Here is a 26,841-nt window from a genome sequence, read left to right as displayed (position 1 = left end):
CTAAGGTCACACAGGAAGTCAGTGGCAGAGCAGGGAATTGAAGCCAGGTCTCCTAAGTGCTAAGCTAGAGCCCCAACCACTAGGCCACCCTACCTCTCCCGGGTCACTGTAAAATCCAGCATTGACTAGGCCCATTGCAGAACCCATGTCGCAGCAGGCACGCGCGCTTTTCGCACCCTGAACTCTACGGTACCTGGCGCTGGGAATCCACGACGGCCCCAGCATCACAAGGGCAGGCAGGAGAAGGAGCCAGTGAACGATTCAAACCCAACACAAGCCGGGGGAGCGGACCGAGGCAAAGCGTTCGGACACGGCGAAGGAGTATGCCGGGCTCAGGTCCGGAACCTACTGGATGCCATGACCCATTCTTGCCACGGCCCTCCCAGATTGCGCTGAGTAACTGACACAGGAAGTCAATTAAACCATCAGATCAGCTCCTGGTGGCTGTGGGGTTCCCCGTTAAATCGAGGAATGGGACTTTCCCTTTGGGCCGCTGGCAGCTGGGCAGGTGCGTCGGGAAGCGGGAGGGTTTGGTGCCAAACCACCCCAGGAGCTCTTTGGGGAATTGTTCCAGGGGTCAGCGGCCCCATTCAGAATCAGGGCTGCGTGGTGCTGGGTGCTGTACAGACGCATATGAACCCGCGGTCCCCACCTCGAAGCAAGACGACTGAACGCAGGACCAGATGCAACAAATGAGAGCAGCAGCACGAGCGAGCGACTGGAGTAACGAGGCCTTGGGGGTAACACAGACGAGCCCGGCGTGCACTTAGATAGTACGGGTCAGTTAATTAACTGGCTCTCGAGTGCAAACAAATACATGGACCAGCTCACTGACCATTTCTGAGCCCTGCTTGGTCTCCCGTCTACCCACTAGCTGATGGCAGGTTCCCAGGGACATAGGACAAGCGGGGGAGCGGTGGGGTCTTCCAGTGCCACAGACCTCTAAGGGTTACCTCTCGAGGCAGATTTCCCAACTAACCAGCCCCTGCCCAGCCAGCCCCGCCCCACACATCTTTTCCTTTCCTTACCAGGGTGTGTAGCCTCTAGCACAGACCGTGCTGCAGCACTTGGGTGCAAAAGTCTGGGGGCGAGGGGTGCAACTCACACCGAACCCCAAATGGGCAGGGGAGAAATTAGCCCAAGGCTTCTAAAACCAGGACACGTGTTGCTCAGAGGGACCTCAGACCCCTCACCAAGCCAGACTCAGCATCAGCCCTATTTTACAGAGGGGTAAACAGGCTCACCGGCCCAGCACTAGTCAGTGGCTAAGCCAGGAGTCCTGGCTCCTAATCCCCTGTGAGGGGACGACTGACTCCCCAGGAAAATGCAGGGTAGGCCTGTAGCAACCTTCTCCAGATCAAGCCCCCAAAGCAGGGTGCAAACCCAGCAGTCGTTTTAAAGGCTAAGTGCTTTCAAAGGAGCCACCCCCTGCTGTTTTACCATGAGTCCCCTAACCCCGGTGATGTTGTGGCCCGGGGCCCTTACCGCTTGCTGCATGGAGGCCACCTGCCTGCTCTGTCCCCTGCCCCATATGACACAGATGCATCAAAGGCAGTTCCCCCCGCCCGGTCAGCTGAGAGGAAATGATGAATTTCTCCTTTAAGAAAGGGAATTATGGGTAAGTTACTAGGCTTATAAAAAAGGCAGCTCATATATCTCCTTAACAGAGCTTGTTAGGTTTCTTGTGGCCAGGGCTGGCCTTTCAGTAGAGGTGAATTAAGTTTCCTTTTAATAAATGGAGAAACCTGGGTTTTTCTAGGATAACCTGTCTCCATAAAGGCTGCATCAGGTGCCATCGTGGACCTGGGAAACAACTGGGCTCTCATTCTCTCTCTCCCATGAGCTTTAGAGAATCACTTCACCCCGAGCCTATACAGTGGGGATCACACTTATTCAGCTATGGCACATGAGCGGGAGTGGCCAGCATTCAGTATCGTTATCTGAAATCCTGAGACCCTTTCTCTGCATATGACTTTGATGGCTTATTTTTGGCCTATTCCCATCCCAGTGGGAACAGACAACCCCCTTGGGACAGCTTGAATTGATGCCCCTTCTCTACTGGTAGGAGACCCAGCATTTCTCCTGCAATGCTTGAGCAGCGTTTTCTCCCCCGGGCTCTGGTCAGCCAGCAGGGACTGATCAAACGCAGCAGGGAACAGGTGTCGTCATGGCAAGGCTCTCTACATAGCTGGCTGGAAAGCCTGGCGTGCTAGCTACTCTCCGGGAGGTGTAACGTAGTTCTGAAAACCCAACCCGACGCAATGCTCTGCCGGCAACGCTGGCCACTCGCTGGTTGGTCCTTGTAGAGATGCCCTTTTGGGATCAATACGGATGCCCCCCAAGTATTTAGAAATAACTCCCTCCCTCTTGAGTCTAGGGGAGAATTGACTTGCTGGGTCGAGAGGTGCTGTGGGACATCACGGGGGCAGAAGGAACGGTGGGCTCTCATGGAGCCAGGGTTAGGCCAGCGGAGGGCCCGTATGCAGAGCTGGAGACCTGGAGCTGGCCTGGGTATTCACTGGGGAGCCAGGGCCGAAGACGGTGCACTGGCACGATGCATTCACAGCCAATTGTTTTGCTAGGGAGGCATGCGGCAACATTTTGTACCAGTTGGCGCCTTTTCAAGGCATGTGGCTTGTCCACTCTATTTATAGGTGCCTGACCTGCCAAGACTACAGACCCTGCATGACCCGTCAGCTCACGCCTTGCAGCTCTTGCTGGGTGGTTTAGGTGTCCGCTGCTTTATGACCGCCGCTCTGATGTTCTCACAATGGTCCCACTGCTGCCATCACCCTCATCGGGCTTTGGCAAAACACTTTCCATAAAGGGGGTTGGCTAATGCACAGAGGCTGGCACTGCAGGTCCAAGCCAGCCCCAATTTAGCACTCTTCCCAGCCCACCGGGACCACCATCAGTGCCAGGGCTTTTGGAGAGGGTTCAGGATCCGTGCCCGGCCTGATGAAGGGGGCAGGGAGCGCTCGGTGGCTGACAGAGCTCCTGCTTGAGTGGTCTCTCTAATGCTGCTGGGCTTGGTACCATCATAATCAGGTATCTTAATATTTCAATTCAACCCAGCACCCTGGCTCTGCAGCAGGGCCATCGCTCTCTCAGCCCAGTCTTTCCGTGTTCCCTGCTTTGGGGGCCCAGCCTGTCCTACCTGGGGGCTGCGTTTCAGAGGCATCGAGCACTCGGAGCTCCCATGCACTGTAAATCAAGTGAGAGTGGGAGACAGACAGACGCTGCCTTATTCCTTGAGGAAGCTGAGAGACCATGGCCGATTTTCAGGAGGGTACAGCCCTTCCCCCTCCAGCTAAAGGCAATGGGAGGGGTGGGTGCTCAGATCTCTTCTGGCCGGCACAGAGGGATGGACCTGAGTCGGTTCTGAGACTGAGGGAGCAAGTCCTGCCTGGGTCTGGCCTGACCCAGCAGGGCTGACTGCAGCGCCTGGTGGAATTGACAAATGTCAGAATGAAGCATTTGGGGCGGGCGGGCGGCACTTGCAAGAGGCCTAAGGTGCTTCTCCTCCTCGCGAGGACGCTATTTGCAGTGCTCACTGATGGCTGGTAAAACAGCAGAGACACAAGGGGCCAGGCAGCTCCCTGCATGGCCACATGGTCCCCTGCTCTCAGTAAGAAGTGGGGCTCAACAGGCCATCCGGGGCGGAGGCGGCATTTTTACGGGGTGTGGTTTGAAAGCTGGAAGTAGAGACTCTTAAGGGATGAGACGAGCCCTTTCCCCGCCCTCCACGAAAACAGTCCACACTCTTGTTCTTGCAGGATTTTATTAGTGCAGCAAAACAGGCTACAAAAGAACAGCCCTGTCGAAACCTGCTTCTCACCATGTCCCTTTGTAGCAGCCACCACCACACAGACATCTCTGTGCCTCACCCCCACACTCTCCCTTTCGCCCCAGTGACTGCTTTCGTTCTGAGCTCCAGAGACCAAACTAATCTCCCCCCAACGACCAGAGCAAGAGGGGCGGATGTTTTGAACAGAAACAGAAGGAGCAGGGGCCGTGGAAGGAGAGAAGCAGCCAGGCAACAGAATGGCAGTTCCATAGGGCGGCTCACTTTAAACCAGCATTTAAACAGCCCGACTGCTGCCCTGGCAGAGGGACCAGCAAGCCCGCTCCTGGGTTCAGCCTCCCACGGCGTGCGTCTGAGGGGAAAAGCCTGAAAACACATAAAATAGCAACGCTGGGCTCTGCGCACAGCTGGGACTATAAACGAGACTAAAACCTTAAGTGCTGTCATCTGCAGAAAGCTTAACGCAATGTGGCTCAAAGGAGCCTGCAGCGAGTCTCTCATTACGACGGAGAATAAATCCCCTTTACAAATCTTGCCGGCGCCAGGACAGAGTATTATTTAAAAAGGAGCATTTTCAGAGCTGCAGCTAGGGTTTGCTACCTGGTAGAATCGGGCGAAACGAGCTACATCTGGACTGGAGCCATTGTTTAAGAGCTGCCCCAGCAACTGGTGGTGGGTAAACAAGCAGCAAGAGGTGAAATGGGACGAGGTGTCCCGCAAAGCACAGCTGTAGAGAGATGGGCTATCCGTCCCACTGCCCCGCCTACAGCAAGCCAGCGGCTGGGGATTTTCAGGTCCACTCTTCCATGCCAATCCAGCCACCCCGCGCAGGGGCACGCTGCCCGGGCAGATCAACAGCAGCCCCCCGCCCCCTGAGCACTTTCAGGAATTCCAGGCGGGATTCTCCCAGAGCATGGGGTGATGGTGATTCCAGAAGGAAGAGCAAGATTTTCTAAGCCCCCCGCTCTAGATTTCATTGTTCTGAGGCTAACTGAGGGTTAAGAGGCTGAAGTTCTCTGCAGTCAGCAAGGAAAAACCAGCAGCGGTCTGCCTCGACTCCTGAATTCCAGATCTTTGGGACACTGTGCAAAAGAGACTGGCTAACAAAGTCCTTTCCTCCAATTTGACAGAGGCTCAAAGTCAGGCTGACCAGGGAACAGCAAAGTTTTTGCTAATTACAGTCTGTGGGCTCAAGGAGGAGGGGAAAAGGCTGGAGCAGAACTGGGTTTGGATACAGCACTAAGCAGAGGAAATAATCCACTCCCTTAGTGGCTGTGGAGTCTGAGGGAGCGTTCCCAGGTGAGCGAGATCAACATTGGCCTAACGCTAGGGTGGCAGCTGTGTCATTCCCGGCCCCAGGTCCCCTAAGCGTCTTCTCCACACGTCCTGCTCTCAGACAAAGCCACCGGCTAACGCTGGAAGGCAGCTCCAGGCTGGGTTGCCCCCAGCGACAGAGCAGGAACTCAGTAGCTGCTCCTCCAGCCCACCCTCGCTGGCTGCGAGGAGATGGTGCTCTTCCCTAATCCCATCCCCATGGTAACCGTCACCACATTTGATCTTTCCACCTATGATGTCCTGCAGACAAGGCAATTAAGGCCTCAGAAGCGACTCGTTCCCCTCATTTAAGGGACAGCTAATTGACATGTCTGACGGTGCACAGGCAGGAGCACTTGTAAGAGCCTGACTAGGTGACAGGAACCTAGACCCATCCCAGGCATTTTTATAATTCACCAACCTAGGGGACCGAGCCTGTGTTTTTATAGGTAAACGCCTCAGGCCGAAGTCATCCCTGCTGTGACTGCAATGAATACTGTGGGGTTATGGCAGGGCTGCACTCCACGCCTCCTCTAGAGGACCAGATTGCAAAGCGGGCCCTTTGTTGGGACAGTTCCTGGGTGATTGATGGGGAAGGGGAAGGAGGCAGGCTGGCCGCCTCTCTGGGGTGAAAGGGCAGAGGAGGAGATGCCAAGCTAGTTCCCAGCTGTTCTTAAACAAACCAAACCAAACCAGAGAGATTGAAAGAAACAGAGACCCAATAATTTATTGGCAGAGCTGAAAGGGGGCATTTGCAAACCAATGGGTCATCTCTCCTGGCCGCAGAGATTCATTAATACTGGTACCCCTCAGCACAAGACCATGGGACTCACAATATCCTCTGCACAGGGTATGGAAAGAGGAAAGAAAGTGCTGAAGGAGGCACTGGGAGGGCACCCTGCTAACTGAAAAGTCGGCCTCCCGCCCTGCCATTGGAAAAAAGAGTTTTGTGTGACAAGGTCAGCCTCTTATTAGTCACCGACGCAGAAGGGCTTTGAATGAAATCCTTCCTCCGGGGTTGAGTGCAAAAGGGTGGTGCGATCACTCCAGCCTGTGCGGCCCTCCAGAAATGGCAGGGCACGGATGGAGACCTCTCAGCGGGTTCACACCGAGAGAGGAATTTACCGTCAGCCTTGTTCTCACAATGTGATTTTGGTGTTTCGAAAGCTTGAATTATCCCTGGAAGAGAGGGGAAGAGAAAGAAAGGTTTAATACATCGGTAAGTACATAGCCCCAGATACAGCCACAGAGCCTGACTGGTCCCACCCCACTGAGGGCAACAAGCAACAACCCACCTGATTCAAGTTCACCTCCCAAATCCCCCTAGTTAACTGCTAAACATCCACACGCTACCCAAACAGCGTCTCTGCTTTATTCCAGGCTGCAACCGATCACTAGCGTACTTCGATGGAACATGAGAAGATCCTGGTTTCATCCTTATCCGTTCGGGATTGCGAGTAACGGGTGTGTCTGACCTGGCCCAACCTGCCTGGCAGATTTCAGGACTGGACTAAGTTGGCTCAGCGCAGGGTCTCTTTCCCATACATCTATTCTGCTCTCAAACGAGGCACAAGTCATTTTGTTTAGCATCTGTGCTCTTGGCTCTCCTGCCTTTAGCCCCTCCCCCAGGGGTCTCTTTGTAAAGGGACTGGCAAGAAACTTAGGCACCAAACGTGCCCTACAGTAAAAATCACGTAAGAATTCAAACACAGAGGGGCCGATCCCGCAGCCCGTACTTGTGGGACTAGCATCACTCCCGTTGCTGCTGCTGCAGAATCAGCCCCTGGGGCACACGACCTGGTCATTGATAACGTGAACTGTCGTGTTAGCCTCTGCGGTGGTGCTTTCTGATAGCCTTCCCACAGCGGCAACACAGGAGACTACTAGAGCAGGGCTGACAGTGATGGACATCACAATTTCAGGTTTCTAGAGAGGCTTTTCAGACAGGAGTGAAGTTGGATGGAAGGGAGGGACCCCTGTTGAGAAGGCAGGTTCTGTGACTGCATGGCAATGGGCAGAGTTCCCACAACAGTAGCAGGGCATGGGGGCATTGAGAACAGACCTTTGGGGCACCCGAAACAAGCGGCACCAAAGCAGTGCACTGAGACACCCTAGCATGCATCGCAGCAGGCCAGCAGAGCTCCCAGGAAGCCCGGGTGGGGAATGCGGGCAGCCCAAAGGTGGGGAGGTATACTGTATTACTGTGAAATGTTTCTTCAACCTCTGAGCTGCTAAGGAGCCATGTGGTGGCTGGGACATGGTGCATGCTGGGATAGCCCAGTGGGGCAGGCTGGTGTGGCTATGGGCAACCCGAAAGTAGTCAATGGAAAGGGGATTGCATGCTGAATGCCTCCTGCTATTTGGGGCATTAAGTACGTTTCCCTGCTATTGGTTAGGGACATGCTCGGAGGTCACCGCCAGAGAACGAGAGGCAACCATTCTACTCCTGAGCGCAGCAATGGCAGAATCGGGCTGCGTGGCCATTTGGGAACGCGGATCGAAACTCTTCTCAAATCCAGAGTTAATTTACCACTGCGCAATGTCCCAGGCTGCACCCTAGCCCAGGGCAAAGCATCTACCTCGAAAGCAGATTTCGGTGGGACTCTTCTCGCTGGGTCAGTTCTTGCTCGGTGGGGGTTTTGGTGGAGTATTGCCATTCCACTTTCTTTCCACGTCCCCCAGCACTATACGGTCCCTATCGTGTTTCTCTGTGGACTACGCTAGCTTTGTTCTTGCCACTACTCTCCTCTGGCCAGGGTAGGCAACTCAATGCAATTAAGAAAGTTAAATCAACATTCCCCACCTAGTCAAATGCACTTGGCACATTGACTGTCTTCTAAAGCTGGTACTTCACAACCTGTGCTGGCAGCTTTTTATTCTGGAAGGGCGTTTGAATGTCTTCTAATAATAAAACGTTACTAAGTGCTTATGTAGCACTTCACAAGCAGCCTCTCATTACCCCTCCCCAACAGTCAATCCTGCGAGGTAGGGAAGGAAGAGCGCTCTTCATTTTGGCCCAAGGCCACACGGTTTCTCCCAGCAATGTTTGTCCAAGGCCACAGAGCGAGATGGCGGCAGCATCGGGATTACCAACGAACTCTGGAAGCCCGTCTGAGTTGCAGCTGTCACATGTGCGGCTTTGTGGGATTTAGGAGCTTGCAACGCCTCCCCTTTGGGCATGTTAGTGTGCACCCACTGGGATACGCTGCAAAATCCAGCTCGTCTACAGAATCACGAGAACGGAAGACGCCTCTAGTCACCAGGCAGCACTCTGCCCCTTAACAGTAAGGCACCTGCAATCCCGTAAGTGGCCCAGGGTGGGAAAATGATCTTGGCCATAAGATGGACACCTGTACCTAGCTATTTTCTCTACACAAGGTTGCCATTAACAGAGGGGCTGTGGGCACTCTCATCTTGTTAGCCACAGCGTGTACTATTTTAAAATATAGTACCTATTGCGCATCCTTCATTGGCAAGCCTTTATTGACAGTCTAGCTATTCCGCCCCGGCCCTCCGTCAAGAGCAAGGACTTGCCTGCCAAGCTGGAGACGCCGTTATCAATGTGCATTACATGTACGCTCTTAGTTTCTGACTACAACTCCACTTCCTAACAGCCAATTCTAGACAATACAAACAAGCCAAAGCCATATCTCTCAGCCTACTCGGCACCGGGACACAGCTGCCTTGCAAACAGGGGATGCATTAGCTAAATGGCTGACAGCATCCCGGCTGCAAATGCCAAGTGAGCAGCTTTTCCTAGGGTGAGATTATTAGCGCCTTTTGATTCAGAGGTTAGTTTGGACTTTGGCAAGTCAGCCAATAGTGATGGGACTGACGCCAGGTCATGAGGTATTCAGGTCCGCTGTGGAGCGTTGTCCCTACGTGAAGGCAGGCGCGGCTGAGAGGTATGCCATAAAGTCATGTAAGAAGAAAGATGAGGCCCTACCCTGGGTGTGACAGAGAGGGGGAGCGTTCGATCAGCGACCACTGCTGTTCACCAGGCCATGAAACTCCTCCCAGGCCCTGGTAAGCCAGAGGGGGGAAAAAAAAAAAACAAACAGCACTTCAGATCAAAGGGTTCTTAACTTTTACCGAGCGCAGAGACATTCAGTGGCGTTTGAAAGGCCATTCTGAGAGCAAGGCAATGTTCTCACCAGGGCTTAGAGGACAGGCGCATCCTTAAAACACAGCCAGACATCTGCCAGCATGAAGTAGCTTTAAAGTTCTGCACAGACATGAAGCTTTCTGATTGGCTGCCGGTGACATCATAGCACGTTAATACCCACCAGATACAAGGTGGGACCCTCGACCCGTTTTTAAACTAGAATTGCCCTTTCCTATTCCTCATAAAATAACCCAGGGTTGTGTATTTCTGGCGGATCATCATGTTCCTTGACTGGTTAAATTCACCCAGTCTGGCCTTTCTCCAGCACATACCAGGGCTTGCTGTAACCCCCCAGAAATACAATGCTTTTCATGCCGTACGGCTTAGTTACGAGACCGTTCTCTGACCAGGCTGCAGATTCCTATTGTTATTAGAGACAGAGCCTCATTTCCTATCATAAGCCTGCACTGTTAACGACACCCACGCTAAAAGACGACAGCTATTTGCAATGAAAATGTTTTCAGATAAGTTACAGGGAGAGGCTTCTCGTTCCATTCCCTGGCGGAGAGTCTGTTATGGACAGAGTTAGCAGACTGAAAAATGACTGTCTGTTTTACAGAGACAGCGTACTGAAGGGTCTCCCAGGGAAAAGATGCTGAGGTGAACATGAGCATAACTATTATCCGAGATCAGACACATCAAGGAGCTCTGTTTCTCCGTGCCCCTGAATACTGAGCTTAGTGCTACAATACCTGCCATTTCACTCAATGCATGGGGGCATAGGGAGGTTAGAGACAACCTGTTTCAGTTGTAAAATCCGATTCCGTTCCAGGATTCTGCCTCTAGTGCTAATTTTCAGACCGAAAGCCGCACATTTACCAGCGACCTAAGAGTTCCCTTATTCTGCAGTGGATTGATGACAGTTCAATCCTTCCTCCCCGACAAGAGTACAGATCACACAGAGTGTTCTGTGTTATCACCGGACCCTGGGACTCTCCCAATGCATTTATATGATCTGTGCCTAAAAGTCAGGCTGTAAGCTCCTGGGGGCATTAACAGTGTCGTCTAGTGCTAGCACCCATCAGCTCTTCAGCAATAAAGTCTTTAGGCTGCATTTTCAACTGCTCTTGCCTGGTGAAAGCACTGCCCAAAGCCCTGGCCAGGGTGTACCAGCCAGGGTTCATCCCAGATATTTTTCTGGCTGTGTTTGATAGCTGCATACCCTGCCATGAGATTTCCCCCCCCTCTCCCACCCATTTCTAGTCAGTTTCTCTTGGGGAACTGGCCCAATACAAGCAATTTTCTCCAGCACACCTTACCTCTTGGAGTTTGTGACATTGATCGCTCCTAAAAAAAAGCATCCCCCTTTCTGAAAGTGGATCGATCCCTCCTCTGACAACAACTGCGGCAGTGGTGAAAGGTCAACAGTCCTTGAGGCTAAGGTCCTCGCATGGCGGGAGTAGCAAGATCCCCCCATCAATGAACCTCAGGCCTGGCACGCAGTGACCACAGTTCTGGGAAAAAGGGGAACTCCGCCTCCGTGGCCCATTCAGCTTTGGAGGCTGCTGAGGGTGTCCTTTTCGGTATGTCTACACTGCGGTAACAAACCCTCAGCACCAGGTCAGCTAGCTCGGCTGTGGGGCTAAAAACAGCAGTGTGGGCGTTTGGGCCCAGGCTGGAGCCTGGGTACTGGGACCCTCCCCCCTCAAGGGGTCTCAGAGCCCGGGCTCCAGCCCAAGCATCTACACTGCAATTTGATAGCCCCGCAGTCTGAGCCCTGCGAGCCTAGATCCACTGACCTGGGCCAGCCCCGGGTTTTTCATTGCAGTGTGGACATGCCTTAGGTCTAGTTGTGACAGGAGTTAATGAAGGAGGCTGTTGTCTAGAGCTGACTTGTTTTCTAGATGTTCTCTTCTCCCCTCACCATCGTCTCCGAGAACTCCCTTTGTTCGGATGGGTGGGTGAGTGACTGACGTGGTTCCCTGGGATGACACTACTGGAGAGAAAGACACCACTGCCTGATGTTAAATGAGCACAACTGGAGTCTGACCTTTGATCCGAAGCCTCACAAACAAAGGCAATGCGCGGGCCAGCGCTGCCGAACGTATCGCAGCAGCCAGCGCCGTCTGGATGGGGCAGCACATTAACTGTTTCTGCTGACACCTGGCGGGGGGGGGGGGGGGGGGTCAGGTGCTACTTTCAGTCCAAAACAAAAGCGAACGGGGCCTCCCTGTGGCCATTTCCACACAAATTCACAGCTCCATTTGGACAGGCATGGCAGCTGCTGCTCAGGGGGCCCCCCCGTGTTAAGGGATCATCGCAGGGAAGACAGCAGCATGAAAAGAGACGTGTAAGTTACAACAGAGGGAAAAAGCCTACTCCCCACCCCTGAGGGGGCCGCATTCCCAAGAATCTCCTTAGCCCCTGAAATCTTCCCTCCTCACGTACGCCCAGGGAGCACCTTCCTTCAGGACTATGCGGCCTGGGGAGCTTTCAGAGACGGGACACTGAGAACACTGCCTGGGCTGAGCGTGGCCCCAGGATCTGCGGAATGCACAAATGTTCATCTGAATTAGAGCATAGTTATCAAAAAGGTGACAAAAATGGGCCCTTCTGACACAGCATATCGGCTTCGTGGGCGATCCCCGGCTCCGCTCCTCCATCTAAAAGCTGCCTACAACCCCCTTCCTTCGCACTTCCCAGCCCGGATATTTCCACCCCACAAGCCTCTCTCCCGACTGCCCCCTTCTCCTGCCATCACTCTAATGTGCTTGGGGACACGTTCCTTACCCCGGTGAACCTAGCGCCCGCCGTCCCCTTCAAATCAGCAAATTCTAAGACACCTTGACAACAGCATCCATGCCGCACTGTTACCTCCCGAGTCCTGCTCACAGCTTTATAGTGAAGCTCTTCAGGCCAAGGATTTGAAGTGATAAAACGCCACGCCTATTATGGCGCTGTTAGCATTAAAGAGATCTGCTGCCTTTACTGATCAACCCACCTCTCTAGTTTTGTTCACCCCGACACCCTCCTGCAGCCGGGGCAGAGGGAGCTGCCATCTAGTTTGTGTTGTGCATCGTCAAGGTTGCCCGCTGAATTCTGCTTGCAGAATCTTTATGGCCTATAGCAGGGCCAGAGGCAGACAGTGCCATGGTGTCGGGATATTTTTATTTATAGGCATTTTTATGCCCCTCACCATGGTATCCGAGCAGCACACAAACATTAAATGAATTTATCCTTAACAGTTGGGATTACCACCATTTTACAGGTGGCGAAATGGAAGCACTTGGAATTAAGTGACATGCTCAAGGTCACCCAGGAAGTTTGTAGCAGAGCAGGGGACAGATCCCACATCTTCTAAGAAGAATTCTTGCTCTTGTAAACTAGTCAGACCAGAATTTGATTTTTCAGATCTCAGGTGACATTTGCAGCCCTGGCAACCAAGGACGAAGCAAACTTTTGAAGTGAACGTGTTTGAGCTGGGTTCACTGAGAAGAAATATGGAATAGCTCCATTTTAGTCACTTTTCTGAAAACAACAACAACCCACCAAAAGAAGGGAACCTTTCAGAATTGCCCGCACCCCTGAAGTGCGCTGTGATGCTACAGAACGGACCCTAGAGGCATTACCACCATTTCAAAACCCAGCGTTAAGAAAGTGATCTTTAAACTTGCAGAATCTACTGGCTGGAATTGGAGGATGGAGGGATAATTGCACTGAGCCGTTGCTGCAGACTCAAGAGAAAAGGAAGCGATCTTCAGACCTGGACCGTCGCTGCTCTCCACTGTTCTATTCCTAGGCCCGATGGAATAAGCACAGAGCAATGCATACATTGGACACATGACCAGACTAAGGCATGTGTCAGTCAAGTGAGGATTTCTATGAGTTCCCTTCCACAGACCCTCCACAAAAGCATCTGCATAATGGTAGGGAACAGGGCTAGAAATTAGAGGCCCTGGGGGCAGGTCACATTGGGGGCAGGTCACATTCAGCGCAGTGTAAGGAGACAATTGTAGGAGTGGCTGCAGCGTTCAGCAATTTCATTTCCCAGCGTGTTCTCGAGAAATTGTGAGCAGATGGAAATGGGCATCCCAGTGGGTCAAATGAGCTGTAGAATTAGCTGCGCTCTGATGTGGCGGCAAAGGAGCTGCCCCCCACAAACACTAAGCCCACGGACTTGCTGTTTCACTTTCCCTTAGAATCAGTTACCATTAGGATTTCCTGGCCAAACAGCGCTCAACTCTGTGGGGATTTCACTTTCCAGCAGTCTCCAGTGGATCCGAGATCTCGGTCCCTGTGTGTGTGTCCTGGAGAGCTCTGCGTAACCGCTTAATTCATTTCCCTACACCGCAGAACCCTCCCTCTGTTCCCTTCTGTATCTGCTCATCGTCTAGCTAACCTCAGACCTTTTATTTTCCCCAAGTGTCTGCCGTGAAACAGACCTGATGCCAGCACTAATAAGATCAGCCATTCTTCCAATTTACTCTAGTAGTCCCATTATTTATCAGTGCTGACAATGAAGGGAAGGGAGAGTTTTATACCCTGCTCAACCCCCACTGCAGCAGCAACCACCTACAAACAACAGGGGCTTTCTTTTCAGAAAAGCCGGCCTGCTTAAAGCTCTGACAGGATACTCCAGAGTCACTTTAACTAAACTATTTCCAGTCCAGCTGGCCCCGCAGAAGTCTGCCGTGCTGCCACTCAAGGAATCCGTTCCCCTCTCTCGGAAAGCTGACTGTGTGGTGTTGGTGGGAGCCACCCAAACACACAGCATGAGTTGGAAAGAAAGATGGGGTAGACATGGGGGAAAAACACATGGGTCCGTGAAGGAACCCCGCTAAAGCAACACACGAATGTCCCACAACTACAGCAGCCGGTTCTCCCCAAATGCACCACTGATCCCAACAAGCTCCAGGTTCACCTGCTACCAGTGGCAATATTCACAACGGTTTACAGTCCCTCCCTTGCAAAACGGCACAGCCTCCATTCCAACAAGGTAATGGGAAGGGTGCACCGTTCATAGCAAGGAAGAGCCAAGTGAAGGGCGCCACTGTCAATAATCCGCTTTTCTTCCCAGGCTGTGCCAGGCACAGGGTTAATGGTGTAAAACACCTGGGGTGACAGAAGCAGTTATGGTTGCAGAGGTAGAACGGAATTTCCCTAGACTCTCCCAGCATTAGACGTGGGGTTTTGAAGAACAATAGCTAAAAGGAAAAGCTCTTGGGGAACAGTAAGAGACTCTCTCACCAACCATTAAAACAAGACAGCTACTGCCATGCAAGATGCATTTCGACAGAGACCAGCACTGATGTCTATGATACTGCAGGTCCCCTGGCTGTACGCAATGCTGCAAGGGACTGGACTAGCTCTTCTAATGCTATGGAAATGAATGGACCCTGCTACTTGCTGGGATTTAGGACGTTTGTCAAAATCATAAGCATGAGAATGAAAAGACACAGGAAAATGGCTCTGAAAGCTCCACTTATCTAGCTAAACACACGTCCAGAGCCTGGGAAGACTGGCGTGCAGAACGACCCCTCTGAATGATTGGGGTACAACAGATACTTTTCTAACCCAACTTGGCAGCATGGGCACTTTCAGCAGCAGAGGGGCTTGTCCCCTCTGAGTGCCTTGAAGAACTGGCGCGTATAAAATAAGTTTAACGTGTACATTTAATGTCACACAAGTAATATATAAATCCTGCACCACCTGGCCCAGAAACCGCAGCGAGGAGATTTCTGGAGATGTGCATTTGCAATGTGTCACAAGCTACTAAAGGACACTGCCTGCCACACACACACTTACACACTTTCCTTTATTTATTTTTGTGAGAAATGCCCATCTTCTCCTAAGCCCACTCCCCCTCACCCCCCCCCCCGAGCTGAGATGCCAATCAAACTGTGCACATGAGCCGAGCTCTGGTGGAGAGATGCAGTCCATACAAATAGAACCACGAGAAACCACTTGGAAAGGAGGCCCTGACACTATCTCCAGCAGGGCAGGTCCATTAGGGCCTTTCATAAAATACAGCCACAGCGTGTGAGAATAGAGTTCTGGCTAGAAAGCCCCCCTAGAGTCATAAATCAGATGGTACATGTGCAGCATAAGTGGAGTGGAGTCATGTATTTCGACAGGGTTTGACAGACAGGGAAGGTAACGAGGGTGAGATTTTCTGGAAGAGGACAGCAGGTTTGCAAGAGATTTTTTATTAGCAAAAGGACTCTGCTAATGCAAATCAGGTCAGCCAGATAGAGTCTGACTGCAGCCAGCGCTGTGATACACTAACAGAGTTGTTAATCTGTCAAAGACTGCGCCCAACCCAGAGAGTTTACAACTGCAGCAATTAAACTGGTTGTTAGCAGCAACTACACACTAATGCAAGACACAACAGGCCAGATTCTGCTCTCAGGCACACGGCTGTAACCAGAGTAACAAATAGTTTGGATTTACACCGGGGAAGTGAGATCAGAATCTGGCCAGTGGAAACAATACTATTAAAGGAAGAGCTGGGACCATGCTGGAAACACACTGCAGCAGACTTGAACTAGCTAACAGCCATCAGTTCTTGTTCTCCCTTGGAGAAGTCAATGAATAGCCGAGCTCTGCTTCAAAGAGGCTGCAAGCACACTTCCTGCCTTCGTAACTGCACCAGAATGAGCAGGAGACAAGCCAATGTAGCCCCTTTTAAGACTCATTCCCAGCTGTAATGTGAGCTAGTCAACATCATGCCCGGTTTAAGTGAATCTGTTCCTCAACCACCTGTTATTCCCAGACACTGGCATCCTGGATTGTATGTCAGCAGAACAAATGCAAGGGATGATATCCAGAGAGAAGGGGCCGTGAGCAAAGGGGCGGAGCCCAGCAGCCTAAGGGCAATGCAATGCATTCCCATTTCCGAGGGCAGCAAAGGGTAGGACTGCTGAGGAAGGAGCACATTCAGTCTTCGGGGAAAGGCCAGGACGACCACACCGGAAGCACCCCTTGGTAAACCCTCTCTCCGTCACCAAGGCAGCCAAGCTGCTTCCAGCCACACTAGCCGGAATGCTGGCTCAGATCAGGGGCTTTCTGTACACAGCCATGGAGGAAGGTAGGGAGAAGAGGAGCAAAAGCGACTGAGGAATTTCTCCAGTCCCCTCACCCACAGAGAGCCCCGCAACCTTAGCTTGAAGACTATGCCGTCTCTGAACGAAGGTCAGACACAACACAGCCAAATGCGGGTCTGCAGGAGCCCTCTGAGATCTCGTCATAAAACAGGCATGACAGAAATGTTGCTCTCCATGTGCAGGAGAAGTTGTGCTTCACAGCGAGGTGGCTCACAGAGCCCAATGAAAGATTCAGTCAATAAAACAAGTCAGATCTTTTAGAAACAGAATAGGGTCAGGAACAGATTTAGGTTAACAAGAAAAATCTCTCCCCCCCACCAGTAGTCACCTAAGAAAGAGGTTCTCTGGCAAAGAAACGTTCTGACAAAACATTTGGCATTAATACAAAAAATATGTAATTTGACTAGCTGACCCACAGTCTAATTATGCAGCAACTGTGGATTCCATGATGTAGACGCTTGTCCCACTAAGAACTAGGCTGACCTCACCAGTCATTGTGACCACTGCTCCATGGTCTTTAAATTGGACAGATGGCTTGCCAAGACCTGGGAAGTTTTAGACATGAAAACAGGGTTAGACTGGGGGTAGGGGGGTGGGGGAAAATCACAAATACTTGGGCCCTTGGTTACAAGCTGGACTAGGAAGCCCTCTACTCCACTGAATTTTTCTCTTTATTAATTTCTTTGTGCGTATGTCAACTTTGAAACGTTCTTAGTCTAACCCATACAACCTAATTAATGTCTGGTTTATAATAAACTTCAGTGAAAAGGGTTTAATGTTATTTACTTATGACTAGTACCCAAATATGCAGCAACTCTTTGACACTTTGAGAAATAAAAGTCACGCCGAATGGCCTAGCATGGCAAATTACAATGAGCTCGGTTAAAATACAACTGTCCTCTCTACAGACCACGTTAAAAAGCCTCAGTTCCCAAGCGTTGGGACGATTTACTATAAAGATTTAGTATGATTAGAAATCAGTTGTACAGCACTGTAAGTTTACACAGTGCTTTCCCAAGAACATTTATTAACTTAATGATTCTATAAATCCCAGTTAGCTTTGGTATTTTAGTCTCCAGAATTCCTACTCATTCAAAGGATCGGTTCCCCACCGCAATCTTGTTTCTTAATCGAAAAAGCCCCTTCCTATGATGGGTAGCTCATTGCCAGATGAGGATGAGGACGGGTCACTAAGAAAGAGACCAGGAGTGCAGGCTACAGGCAAACCGAGGGATTTACTATTAAGTTCATACATCCCCAACAACAGTATGGCAGTGACAGACTTTTGGCTTTTAGAGGCCACTAATGCGACAGCTGTTTACAGTATGGTTAGCAGATAACAGCCCCAAAGCATTAGTGCATGTGACCACTTTTCTCTGCACCTGGGTCCTAGAGAAAACTGCTCCAACACACATGCAACGGGCAGCACTCCCTCCCCCTGCCCCTGCACGTACTTGATGCTGTCAGTGTGCGTTTTGTATTCCATGATGGTGTTCGGAGGTAGGTTAAGCACTCGGCGTAACGTGTCGCGTATCCGAGCTGTTGTGGCCTGGTCGCTAGCGGTCTTGTTCCATATGGAGATAATATCCTCCTACAGAATAACAACGAGGGGGGGTAAACAGATGGAAGTTTGTGTGCTCCAGCCAGAACACATGCTTGATAGTCCGCAGGGCAGTTTACATCGAACTGGACAAAGATGACCACCCCGCAGATTCCACCCCCCAAGTCAGCACACGTGCCCAACGTAGTCCGAATGGCAGCTTACCTGGAATCGGACAGAGACAACTGCCCCACAGATTTCTTCCCCCACCATAAACTGTTCTCCCAACATCGCCAGAATGAGATTCTCCCAGCAGCGGGATGCTAAGCCCTTGCGCAGACGGATAATCCACTTGCCACCATTTTTGTTGGCATCGTCCTGGGAAGAGGGGTGAGACATGGATTCATTTTCTCCCAGCTATTTTGCTGCTAAAACAACAAGCTCACAAATGAGCAAATACCAATCACATGGGACCAAGAGGGACAGAACGAAGGAATGTTCAAGCTCAAGCACTGGCACGTTTAGTGACGAAGGCGGCATGACAAGGGTATTCTGAATGCCAGGCAACATTTGAGACAATGACTCTCCCCAGAGATTCTGCAGATCTTCCCTCTATTCACTGTGTACTTGGGCTCTGGTTGACTCTAAAATGAGGACAAATTGATACATCATATCACGATCCAGTGGTCTGCACATGGAACTAGGGGATAGGAACTCCTGACTTCTACTCCCATCTCTAACACTGATTCCCCCGCTAGAATTAGGCAAGTCACCCCCAATCTGTGATTCAGCTTTCCCAGCTGTAAAATGGGGATAATACCTAATTACATCACAGGGATGTTAAAGGAACTTATGTTTGTAAAGTGCTACTTAAAGGCAGAGGAAGAACTACAGAGAATAGGTTATTTCTGCAAGTTACCAGAGAGAACTGTTAAAAATACAGGCTCCCTCACTCAGACTATCCAGTACTGGAGTGAGTCACAGTAAGATGGGAGATGTTACAGTCCTAGTCCTGATAACTGTTGGTGCTATCACAGATACAGGCTGAAGATTTCAGTGCAGAAGGTGGCAAGAACAGCCACATGTAAGGAGGACAAACAAAATCAGCATAAACCCCAGGAACGTGGCAAATTACCGACAGGAGGCAAATTGCCTTCGGAGCAAATGTTCAGGACTGGGAGAACAGAACATCCCCTTCAGAAATGAGCTGTCTGGGATTCAGAATTTAGGAGGTTTTCAGGGCCAGCCCGAACAGTGGTTGGAGTGGAGGGATTGGGCCCTGTAGTTGAAGGTTAGAGTCAGTTTTCTTTCAGGTTGAGTGCACCTCAGTTCAGTGAACTGTTTAATTTCCGTTTGTCAGCTGAGCAGCTCGATCTCCCAGCACAGTAAATAACCATGAACATTACGATTGAGGCTTTGGATAGCCGGGTAGATGGCAGGGTAGGGTCAAGTAATGGATTAGCATCGCACGGAGGCGGGGCAGGGAGTGGCATTTTATACATGGCCATACAAGGACAGTGGATTAGGATTAATTTAAAAAGGAGAAAAAGCACAAGGAAATTACTGGGAGAGAAAAGGGTCGTAGTGAGCTCCAAGTTACTCCCCTCTCAATACACGAACCAAGTGGGTACCCGAAATTAAAAGAACCATTTTAAAATGGATCGGAAGAGATGCTTTTTAAAAGTTTAAATACTGACACATGGAACCTTCTGCTGCAGCATCTTACCAAAGCATCTAGGTTACAGAGAGTCCAAAAAGGACAGACATTTATATTAGAATAGTATTTGTAGCAACACGGGCTATAAATCCCCAAGCTTCAGGGCGTATACTAATTGCCAACTGGGGTCAGAAATCATTTCTTCAAGGCAGAGTAGCGCAGTGTGTTTCTTCATAGCAAGGCATAAAATTCTCAGACTGCAATTGGTACTGGTCACTGTTAGGGACAGGTGGGAAATTGGTCTGGTGTGGCAACTTCCATGCAGATCTACTGTCTGACTACTACACAGAAACAAGCTGAACTCCAAGAGAAAGAAGAAGACAGGAAATCAGATCCAAGCCTCCCAACCCACCCCCGGATTCTTTATCACGATTCTGTTTATTCTCAGTGTCTGAGCTTTCACACACTTACACACAAGGAGAGAAGTTGGTCTCCTACATTCAGGCTGCAGAACAAGGTGCATTTGTCACAAAAACAGCACACAGTAACTTAGCCAAGTTCCCTTGGGCCACAGCTTCTGGAGTCTCTCTGGAATCTGCCATCTTGGATTGGAGACAGCGGATCACCAGAGGCAATTTTTCTTAGTCTCGGGGAGAGCACCACCTCTCATTGCTCCTGAATGCCCCTCCTCTGCAGACAGGGCAAGTGCCTCATTAGTTGTGTCAGTAGCTGCTATGTGAGAGGAGACAGGGCTCTGCAGGAGGACAAACGTAACTGCAGCCGGAATGCCAGCCTGGCTTGACATTTAATGCTAGGAGACCAATCACTGCAGAAAACGCTCTGCCAGAAAAGACCCGCTAACAATCCAAGGCAGACACCCGAGCGCCAACTCACCTCCCACATGGGTTTGATTCCCTCTTTGAAGAGATGGAAGTCGCTATGGCCTGTCAGGTCCCCAGGACGTACCATGTGACTGTAAAACCTCCAGAACTGCTCCACCTGTAACACCACATGCACCAGGCAGTCAGAGACAAGTCATCCAACACTTTACAAGGGGGCTTCACAATGTCAGGACCCAGGCCTTTGGGAGCAGATGTACAACCTTCACGTCTGGCTTGAGTCTCTCTCCCTCCAGCGAGGCAGCTCTGTGCTGCTTCCCTGCCAGACTGCACATGAGGACAGTAGCCTTCAGGACATTTAGAAACAGAGCGGTGGCATTGACAGGGCTTGTGCAGGTGTTTCTGGGAGTGGTTACGGCTGTGTGACTGGCACACAGTCCAATGATTAGCGTCTGGCCTGTGGTGAGCACAGATCAGCACTTACACCAAATAATTCAGGAAAGCATCTGTGTAATGAAGGCCCCTCTGGAGGACAACGACAAGAGATACACAAGTCCCACCCAAGCACCTCAATTTGCAGCCAGTGGTGAAAAGCATCACAGCACCGGAGTAAGCTACTGATCGTTCTCTCCACGCTACACAGAGCCTCATTAGCACTTCATACCCTTCCTCTCTACAACAGTGGGAACTCCTGGAATTACTCCCCACAGGAGCCCTCAACCAAGGAATGGTTTGGGTTTTACCATAGGTGTTTGCAGGGCAATACACACATTCTGGTGCTGGTTTGGGATCTTAAACCACCTTCTAAAGTGCGTATTCATACGGCTGCCTAGTCACCTCTCAGATTAACCATTACTGTTCATTTTAACCCCTTTGAGCACTGGTTTCTACTGCAGCACTCTCTGAATTGACTTTCAGTGTCCCAGGCAGCAGTGAATTAGGGTTCTTTTTTATTAAATGCATAAAGTTCTTCATGACACTTATAACTTTCCTAAATGCCTTATTCTGGTCCTTTGAGCTGTTTTGGATGACAGAGGGTTTTCTCCTTAAATAAAGCACGTAGGACCAGATTCTGCAACCAGTGGCTTCAATAGTAAAGCTTCCCAACTTGGCTCAATGGCGCAGGATAACGCCCAGCTAGAAGATAAGGATGGATTTGTTTTCATACAAAAAGCCATCATTTGCATTTTAAAGGATTCTGTCCAATAACGAGCTAATTAAAAGTTCTGGTAGGGCTGCCAAAAGAAAGAGCAATGCCACAAATACTAGGAGGAAACCTGATGGTATGGCCACCAATTTAAGCCCAGGAATTATACTCCAAACTTCTGTACTTATCTTTCAGGGGGGAAAAGTCCCTTTCAAGAGCTGAACTCATTTTGGTTCCAAGAAATGAGGGGGAAAAAATCTTGTTGAATATAGTCTGTCATTAAAATACAGTGTGTAGACATTAGATTCCCCAAACTGTATGATATGCCCTCTAGTGGCTAATTTTGTATTCGCAAATGCCTAGTGATTTTTAGCCAAAACTACACGAGGCTTGCGTTCAAAATGATGCTTTTCCCTAAACCTATTCTCCCTCCCCCTTGAAACCTAGCATCAGAAAACTGTTACCCGCCTGTCAACAAATCTTTTTCTTAAGCTAATATCGCCTATCTCACATGAAAGTGGGGCATTTCCAGTCTACAATGGTGAATCAATAAATTTCTCCTTGCTCTTTATTGTAGCTAAAACAAAAGATTCACAGGTTCTTAGTTCCTTTAATAAAAAAAAATTCAGTGTGAGGGGGAAAGTGTTTTGGTTTTTTAAACTGAAGTGGTTTGACAGCTACCGCCAATCTCACCACATCAAAACAGTCATGCTGGTTCCTCACTATTTGGACCTGTTTCCTTTCTCCACAGCTGGGAGAGCAGATAAGCAAATCTCACTTGTTGAAGTAAGAGAAACTGATGAGTCTCAGGGGTCAACCCATGACCAACCTTCTCCCCATTCCTGCCCCCATGTGTGTGGAATGATGAGAGCCAGATGTCTGGACAGGCACATGTGACACCTCAGTGCATTAAATATGTATAGACTAATAGACTGTTATTTCAACAACCCGCCTCCAAAGCTGTGTGACAGGGATAGGATATTTTAACATTTCAAATGGTCCAGTAGAAAGTTCAGAAGTGGACAGGATTAACACATTGAAAGGGAACCTGGGAAAATTCATGGAGCAACAAGTTTACTTATCTTGTTCCCTCTGCGGTCCTGATCATCCTGAAGAGTGTTTCTGAAACTATTCACAAGTGAAGACAGTGGCTAGGTCTGAATTTAGGGTTACTTGCCTGGATGGTAACATTGTATTTCTGTTTCTGAAAGATTTGGCAGTGATTTCTATATGCTTCCCATGTCGCTTGGCTTTATAATAGTATTTCAGAGGGCCAGTGCTATCAGCTTTGCTTTTCAGCCCTCAACTCCATGGAGAGACAAGGAACCACCTCGTCAACTGATACAAGCCCATCAGCTATTTACATGTGGAAAGCAGACAAATGTCTGCTCCAAGTATATTATTCATGAAGGGGATGCATGTAGATGGGAATCTACAACATTATTGCCAGAAGCAGTGGACAGAAAAGCTTTTGGTTTATGCTTCACACATCAGTTAAGCCATTCGATACTTCTAAATATAGGAAAAAATCACTTCCTCTCTTACTCACCTGCCAAGTCCTGAGCCTGACTCTACTGCCAGACATAAAGGAGAACGGAAATGCTTCTTACTTGCCATTACTTACAAGCTCAGGGACTTCTCTTTCCACTGCTACTATTAGCAAAGGCACCAATCCCTAGAACAGGACAGACAGTGCTGCTTCCTGGTCTCTTTTAGGGCTGTCGTCTGTTGTAAGTGAATCAGAATCTGAGCCTCAGAGGAACCGCTCTCCTTTACGTCTGGTGGTAGGTCTATTAAGATGGTACACGCATGCAGACACGTAGCCACAGAGAAAAACTACGCGGAGAAGCTGCATCAGATGGTCAGTAAAGTGGAACAATGGGAATGTACTCACTGAGGCGAAGGTGCCAATCTGTTTGATGTTCTGTTCATAGCTCTGAGAGCTGGTGGGTCTCCCCGGTGTTCGTCTGGAGTACCAGAAAGTATAATTATACTGCAGGGGGTGCTCGGCCGGCCCTGGGACAACAGCCTGGGGAACAGAGAAGCTCATTTATTCTCCCGTATTCCTCTCAAGAGGAAATTGAACAAGGTACATTCACAACATTAGCTGCCCACACGTTGCTGCCATCACAATGTAAGATGAACAGTTTAGCCTCATTTTCCTAGAAAAATCTCATCTCACTTTAATAGCTTGACACAGCCCATTAGTTTGGCAGCAATTGACTATAATTCACATAGGAGATTAGAAATCCATAGCGCATTTGGTCCCCAAGCTGGTAGGCCTGGGCGTGCTAAAGAGGCTACACAGCTCAATAGGAGCCCCTCCTGCCAATTTTGGAGCAACATTAAACTCTGCGTAAATTCCCTTTAGTCCTTGGCAGCGAAGAAATGCAGACTGCTTCAAAAGCACAAAGCTGATGTGGTAAAGTGATGGGAAGCTCCCCCCCGCCCCAAGGCTTTCCGAAAACCTGTTTGGGGAAAGAGTCCAGCTTTGCTTTCCGGCGCCATATGGAGCACAATTTGCTAGGCAAAGATCTCTGGCTGCACTAGCAGAGAAGATATTCAAGCTTGGCTCAGGTACCCACAACCCAACAGCTTACATGGCTCCCCATCACGGTACTAACACAGCACTAAGCCAGGAGAGTATTCCTGGATATACTCCTTACACTGGACCAGACTGACCGCGTGCACATACCAGTATTTCACACCCAATATTGTCCCTTGATGATGGCAGTGGGGTGTTAAGAACTCACCTTCCTCTTGGTGCTACTCTGGGATTTGTCACGATCATTTTTTTCCTTCTCACCATCTTTCTGTGTGCTGTTCTCTTCGTTCTGGTCATGGTCCCCACTGTCATCATCTTTCAAACTGGCAAAGGCAAGGGAAAACGAATGAGCTTTGCATCTCATGGCTAAGGTGCCATCCTACAAAAATGAGACTTGTATTACTTGACCTCTCCCCTGAGACACAAACTGCTGGCACAACAGAGCCGATACTGGAAGTCTACTGACAACAGATTCTTACAGGGAGAACCCCATGAGAAAGCTTATGTGCCCTACCCCTGTCACAGACCACTTGGCCAACAGGAACCCCAAGCTCAAGCCCATCGACTCTTAAAAACCAGATTAACTTTTACGACAACTTTCTTCTAACTTTTTCTTCCTAGATTGAGATCTGTTTGAAAGATCATTAAATAGAGAACTACCATCAAAAATGTTTATAGCACACCCATCATTACGGGACCTATGCACCAACTAATACTGACAACCATCAACTAGGGAAGGGGAAAGAGGCTGAGTCCCTAAAGGTACGTCTACACCAGAAGTGATACACGGCACAGCCGCAGCTATGCTGCTGTAGCACAGATACTTACGTCAGCAACGGAAGAGGCTTTTCCAATTGCTGTAGTAAATCCACTCAAGAAGCAGTAGCAAGGTCAACAGAAGAATTCTTCTGTCAACCCAGCAATGTCTACACTGCAGGTCAGGTCGGCTTAACTACATCTCTCAGTGAGGTGAATTTTTCACACACATCACCCCGAGCATCACAGTGAGGTTGTCCTATGCTTTAGGTATAGACCAGGCCTAAGGAGAGTTAGTGAGTTGAACCCCAGTGAGCATCTTGCACCAAACAGGTCTCCCAGTGCCATAGGAGCTGACTCTGTGGATGCTCTGGGGCTGGAGCACTCACAGGGAAAAAAATAGTGGGTGCTCAGAACCCAGCAGCGGCCCCACCGATCAGCTCCTCTCCCTTCCCTCCCGCCCCGCCTCCCGCCCACTGTTCAGCATCATTCAGGAGGCACAGGGGAGGGCAAAGCGAGGGTGGGTGTGGGACCTTGGAGGGGGGGGAGAACAGAACGGGGTGCATGTGGGACCTTGGAGGGGGGGGGAGAACAGAACGGGGTGCATGTGGGACCTTGGGGGGGGGGAAGGGTGGAGTGGGGGCAGGGCCTGGGGCAGAGCCGGGGTCGAGCACCCCGCGGGGAAATGACAAAGTCGGTGTCTGAGCTCCCTGCTCGCCGCTCACCGCGACAGGCCAGAGGCCATGCTGGGAAAGCAGGAGCGAGCCAGAGCCGGGGCACACGGCCCCGTCTGGAGCTGGCTGCTGGCCCTGATCCCCGAGGGCGGTTACACCACCAGCCATTGGAGGCTTGACGCGGATGGAAAGCGGCTCACGTGGGCCGACTCCATGTGCGGGCCTGGCACCGGCACCGGCTGGGGGCTCCCCCCGCGGGGGGGGGGGGGGGCGGAGCCGCCGGCCCCGGCCCTGCGCGGGGGGGGGGGAGGTTGTGTGACTAGAGCCCCCGAGCCGCCCGCTCCCGGCCCGGCCCGGCGGGGCTGTCGTGGCCTAGGGGCGGCCGGGAAGCGAGTGGGGCAAAGGGGAGGGAGCCGAGCCAGGCCCGGCGCTGCCGCCGATCGAGTCCCGCTCCCTCCCCCCGGCGCGTCCCGGTGACTCATCGTGACTCGCCGCTGCCCAGGCCGGGCCCAGGGCTCCCCGAGAGCGGGGCGGGGGCTGCAGCGCCCGGCCCCGAGCCCGGCTCAGCCGGGCCCCGCCGGGGGGGGGGGGGGGCGCCTCAGACTCACGCGTCAAATTTGTTGTTCATCCTCGCTCGCCGCCTCCGCCCGTCTCTCCGGTGACTTCCGCTCCGCGCCAATCACCCTTCCGCCACTTCCGGGAGCGGCGGAACTCCACCGCTCTAACGCTGGTTTCCGCCCGGTGCAATGAACGCGCGCGCCGTCCTCGCGAGACCAGGGCGGGCGCCACACCCAGGGGGCGGGGGTAGCCAGGCCTCCATCTTGAGTGTGGCGGAGGTCAGCAGGCGCGGCCGGGCCCATTTCCGGGTTTGAAGGGCTCCTGCCCCGCAGGGTTCACCGGGCTCAGCTGCCCGCCCCGGGCGTTGGGACGAGCCCCAGACACAGGGGGTCACAGCGCTGATCCGCCCCGGCCAGTACCTGCCTCGCGACCTCCTACGTCCATGGCCAGCACCCAACCCCCCCCCCCCCCCCCCCCCCCCCCCCCCCCCCCCCCCCCCCCCCCGCCCCCGCCCCCCCCCCCCTCTGGGCCTGCCACACACCCCCGTGGCCAGCACCGGACCCCCACACACACACACACAAACCTTGGGCCTCTCGTCCCCCCGACCAGCACCTGCCCCCCGCCCCCTGGGCCTACCACACATACCCGTGGCTAGGATCCGTCCCACTTTAGCCAGTGGAAATGCTGGAGCCTCCACCCACTTCCTCACCCCTCTGTCCGGCCGTGATAGGGAGCAGCAGGACTTTTCCCAATCTGGAGCGGGCGAGCGGCCCCGGTGGGGTCAGTCCGTGTCACATT

The 26,841-nt window shown here is 51.3% G+C and overlaps 1 protein-coding gene across 2 annotated transcripts; it reads right to left on the bottom strand.

Moving 5' to 3' along the window:
* Nucleotides 1-5,820: 5,820 nt before the first annotated feature.
* On the bottom strand, nucleotides 5,821-26,211 carry EIF4E2 (eukaryotic translation initiation factor 4E family member 2). 2 transcript variants are annotated; one of them, XM_034781548.1, is made up of 8 exons: nucleotides 26,094-26,211; nucleotides 24,264-24,378; nucleotides 23,405-23,539; nucleotides 20,419-20,523; nucleotides 18,093-18,245; nucleotides 17,782-17,918; nucleotides 9,066-9,142; nucleotides 5,821-6,298 (listed from the first exon to the last, which is right to left on the bottom strand). In XM_034781548.1, the coding sequence occupies exons 1-7, from the start codon at nucleotides 26,111-26,113 to the stop codon at nucleotides 9,097-9,099; spliced, it is 711 nt and encodes a 236-aa protein (XP_034637439.1). In that variant the 5' UTR covers nucleotides 26,114-26,211; the 3' UTR covers nucleotides 5,821-6,298; nucleotides 9,066-9,096. The 2 variants fall into 2 exon arrangements, with proteins under 2 accessions (XP_034637439.1, XP_034637440.1); XM_034781549.1 differs by lacking the exon at nucleotides 9,066-9,142.
* Between the last annotated feature and the right edge of the window lie 630 nt (nucleotides 26,212-26,841).

This window comes from Trachemys scripta, chromosome 9 (assembly GCF_013100865.1).
Source record: "Trachemys scripta elegans isolate TJP31775 chromosome 9, CAS_Tse_1.0, whole genome shotgun sequence".
Lineage (NCBI taxonomy): Eukaryota > Metazoa > Chordata > Testudines > Emydidae > Trachemys > Trachemys scripta.
This window is presented reverse-complemented; position numbering and strand designations above follow the sequence as displayed.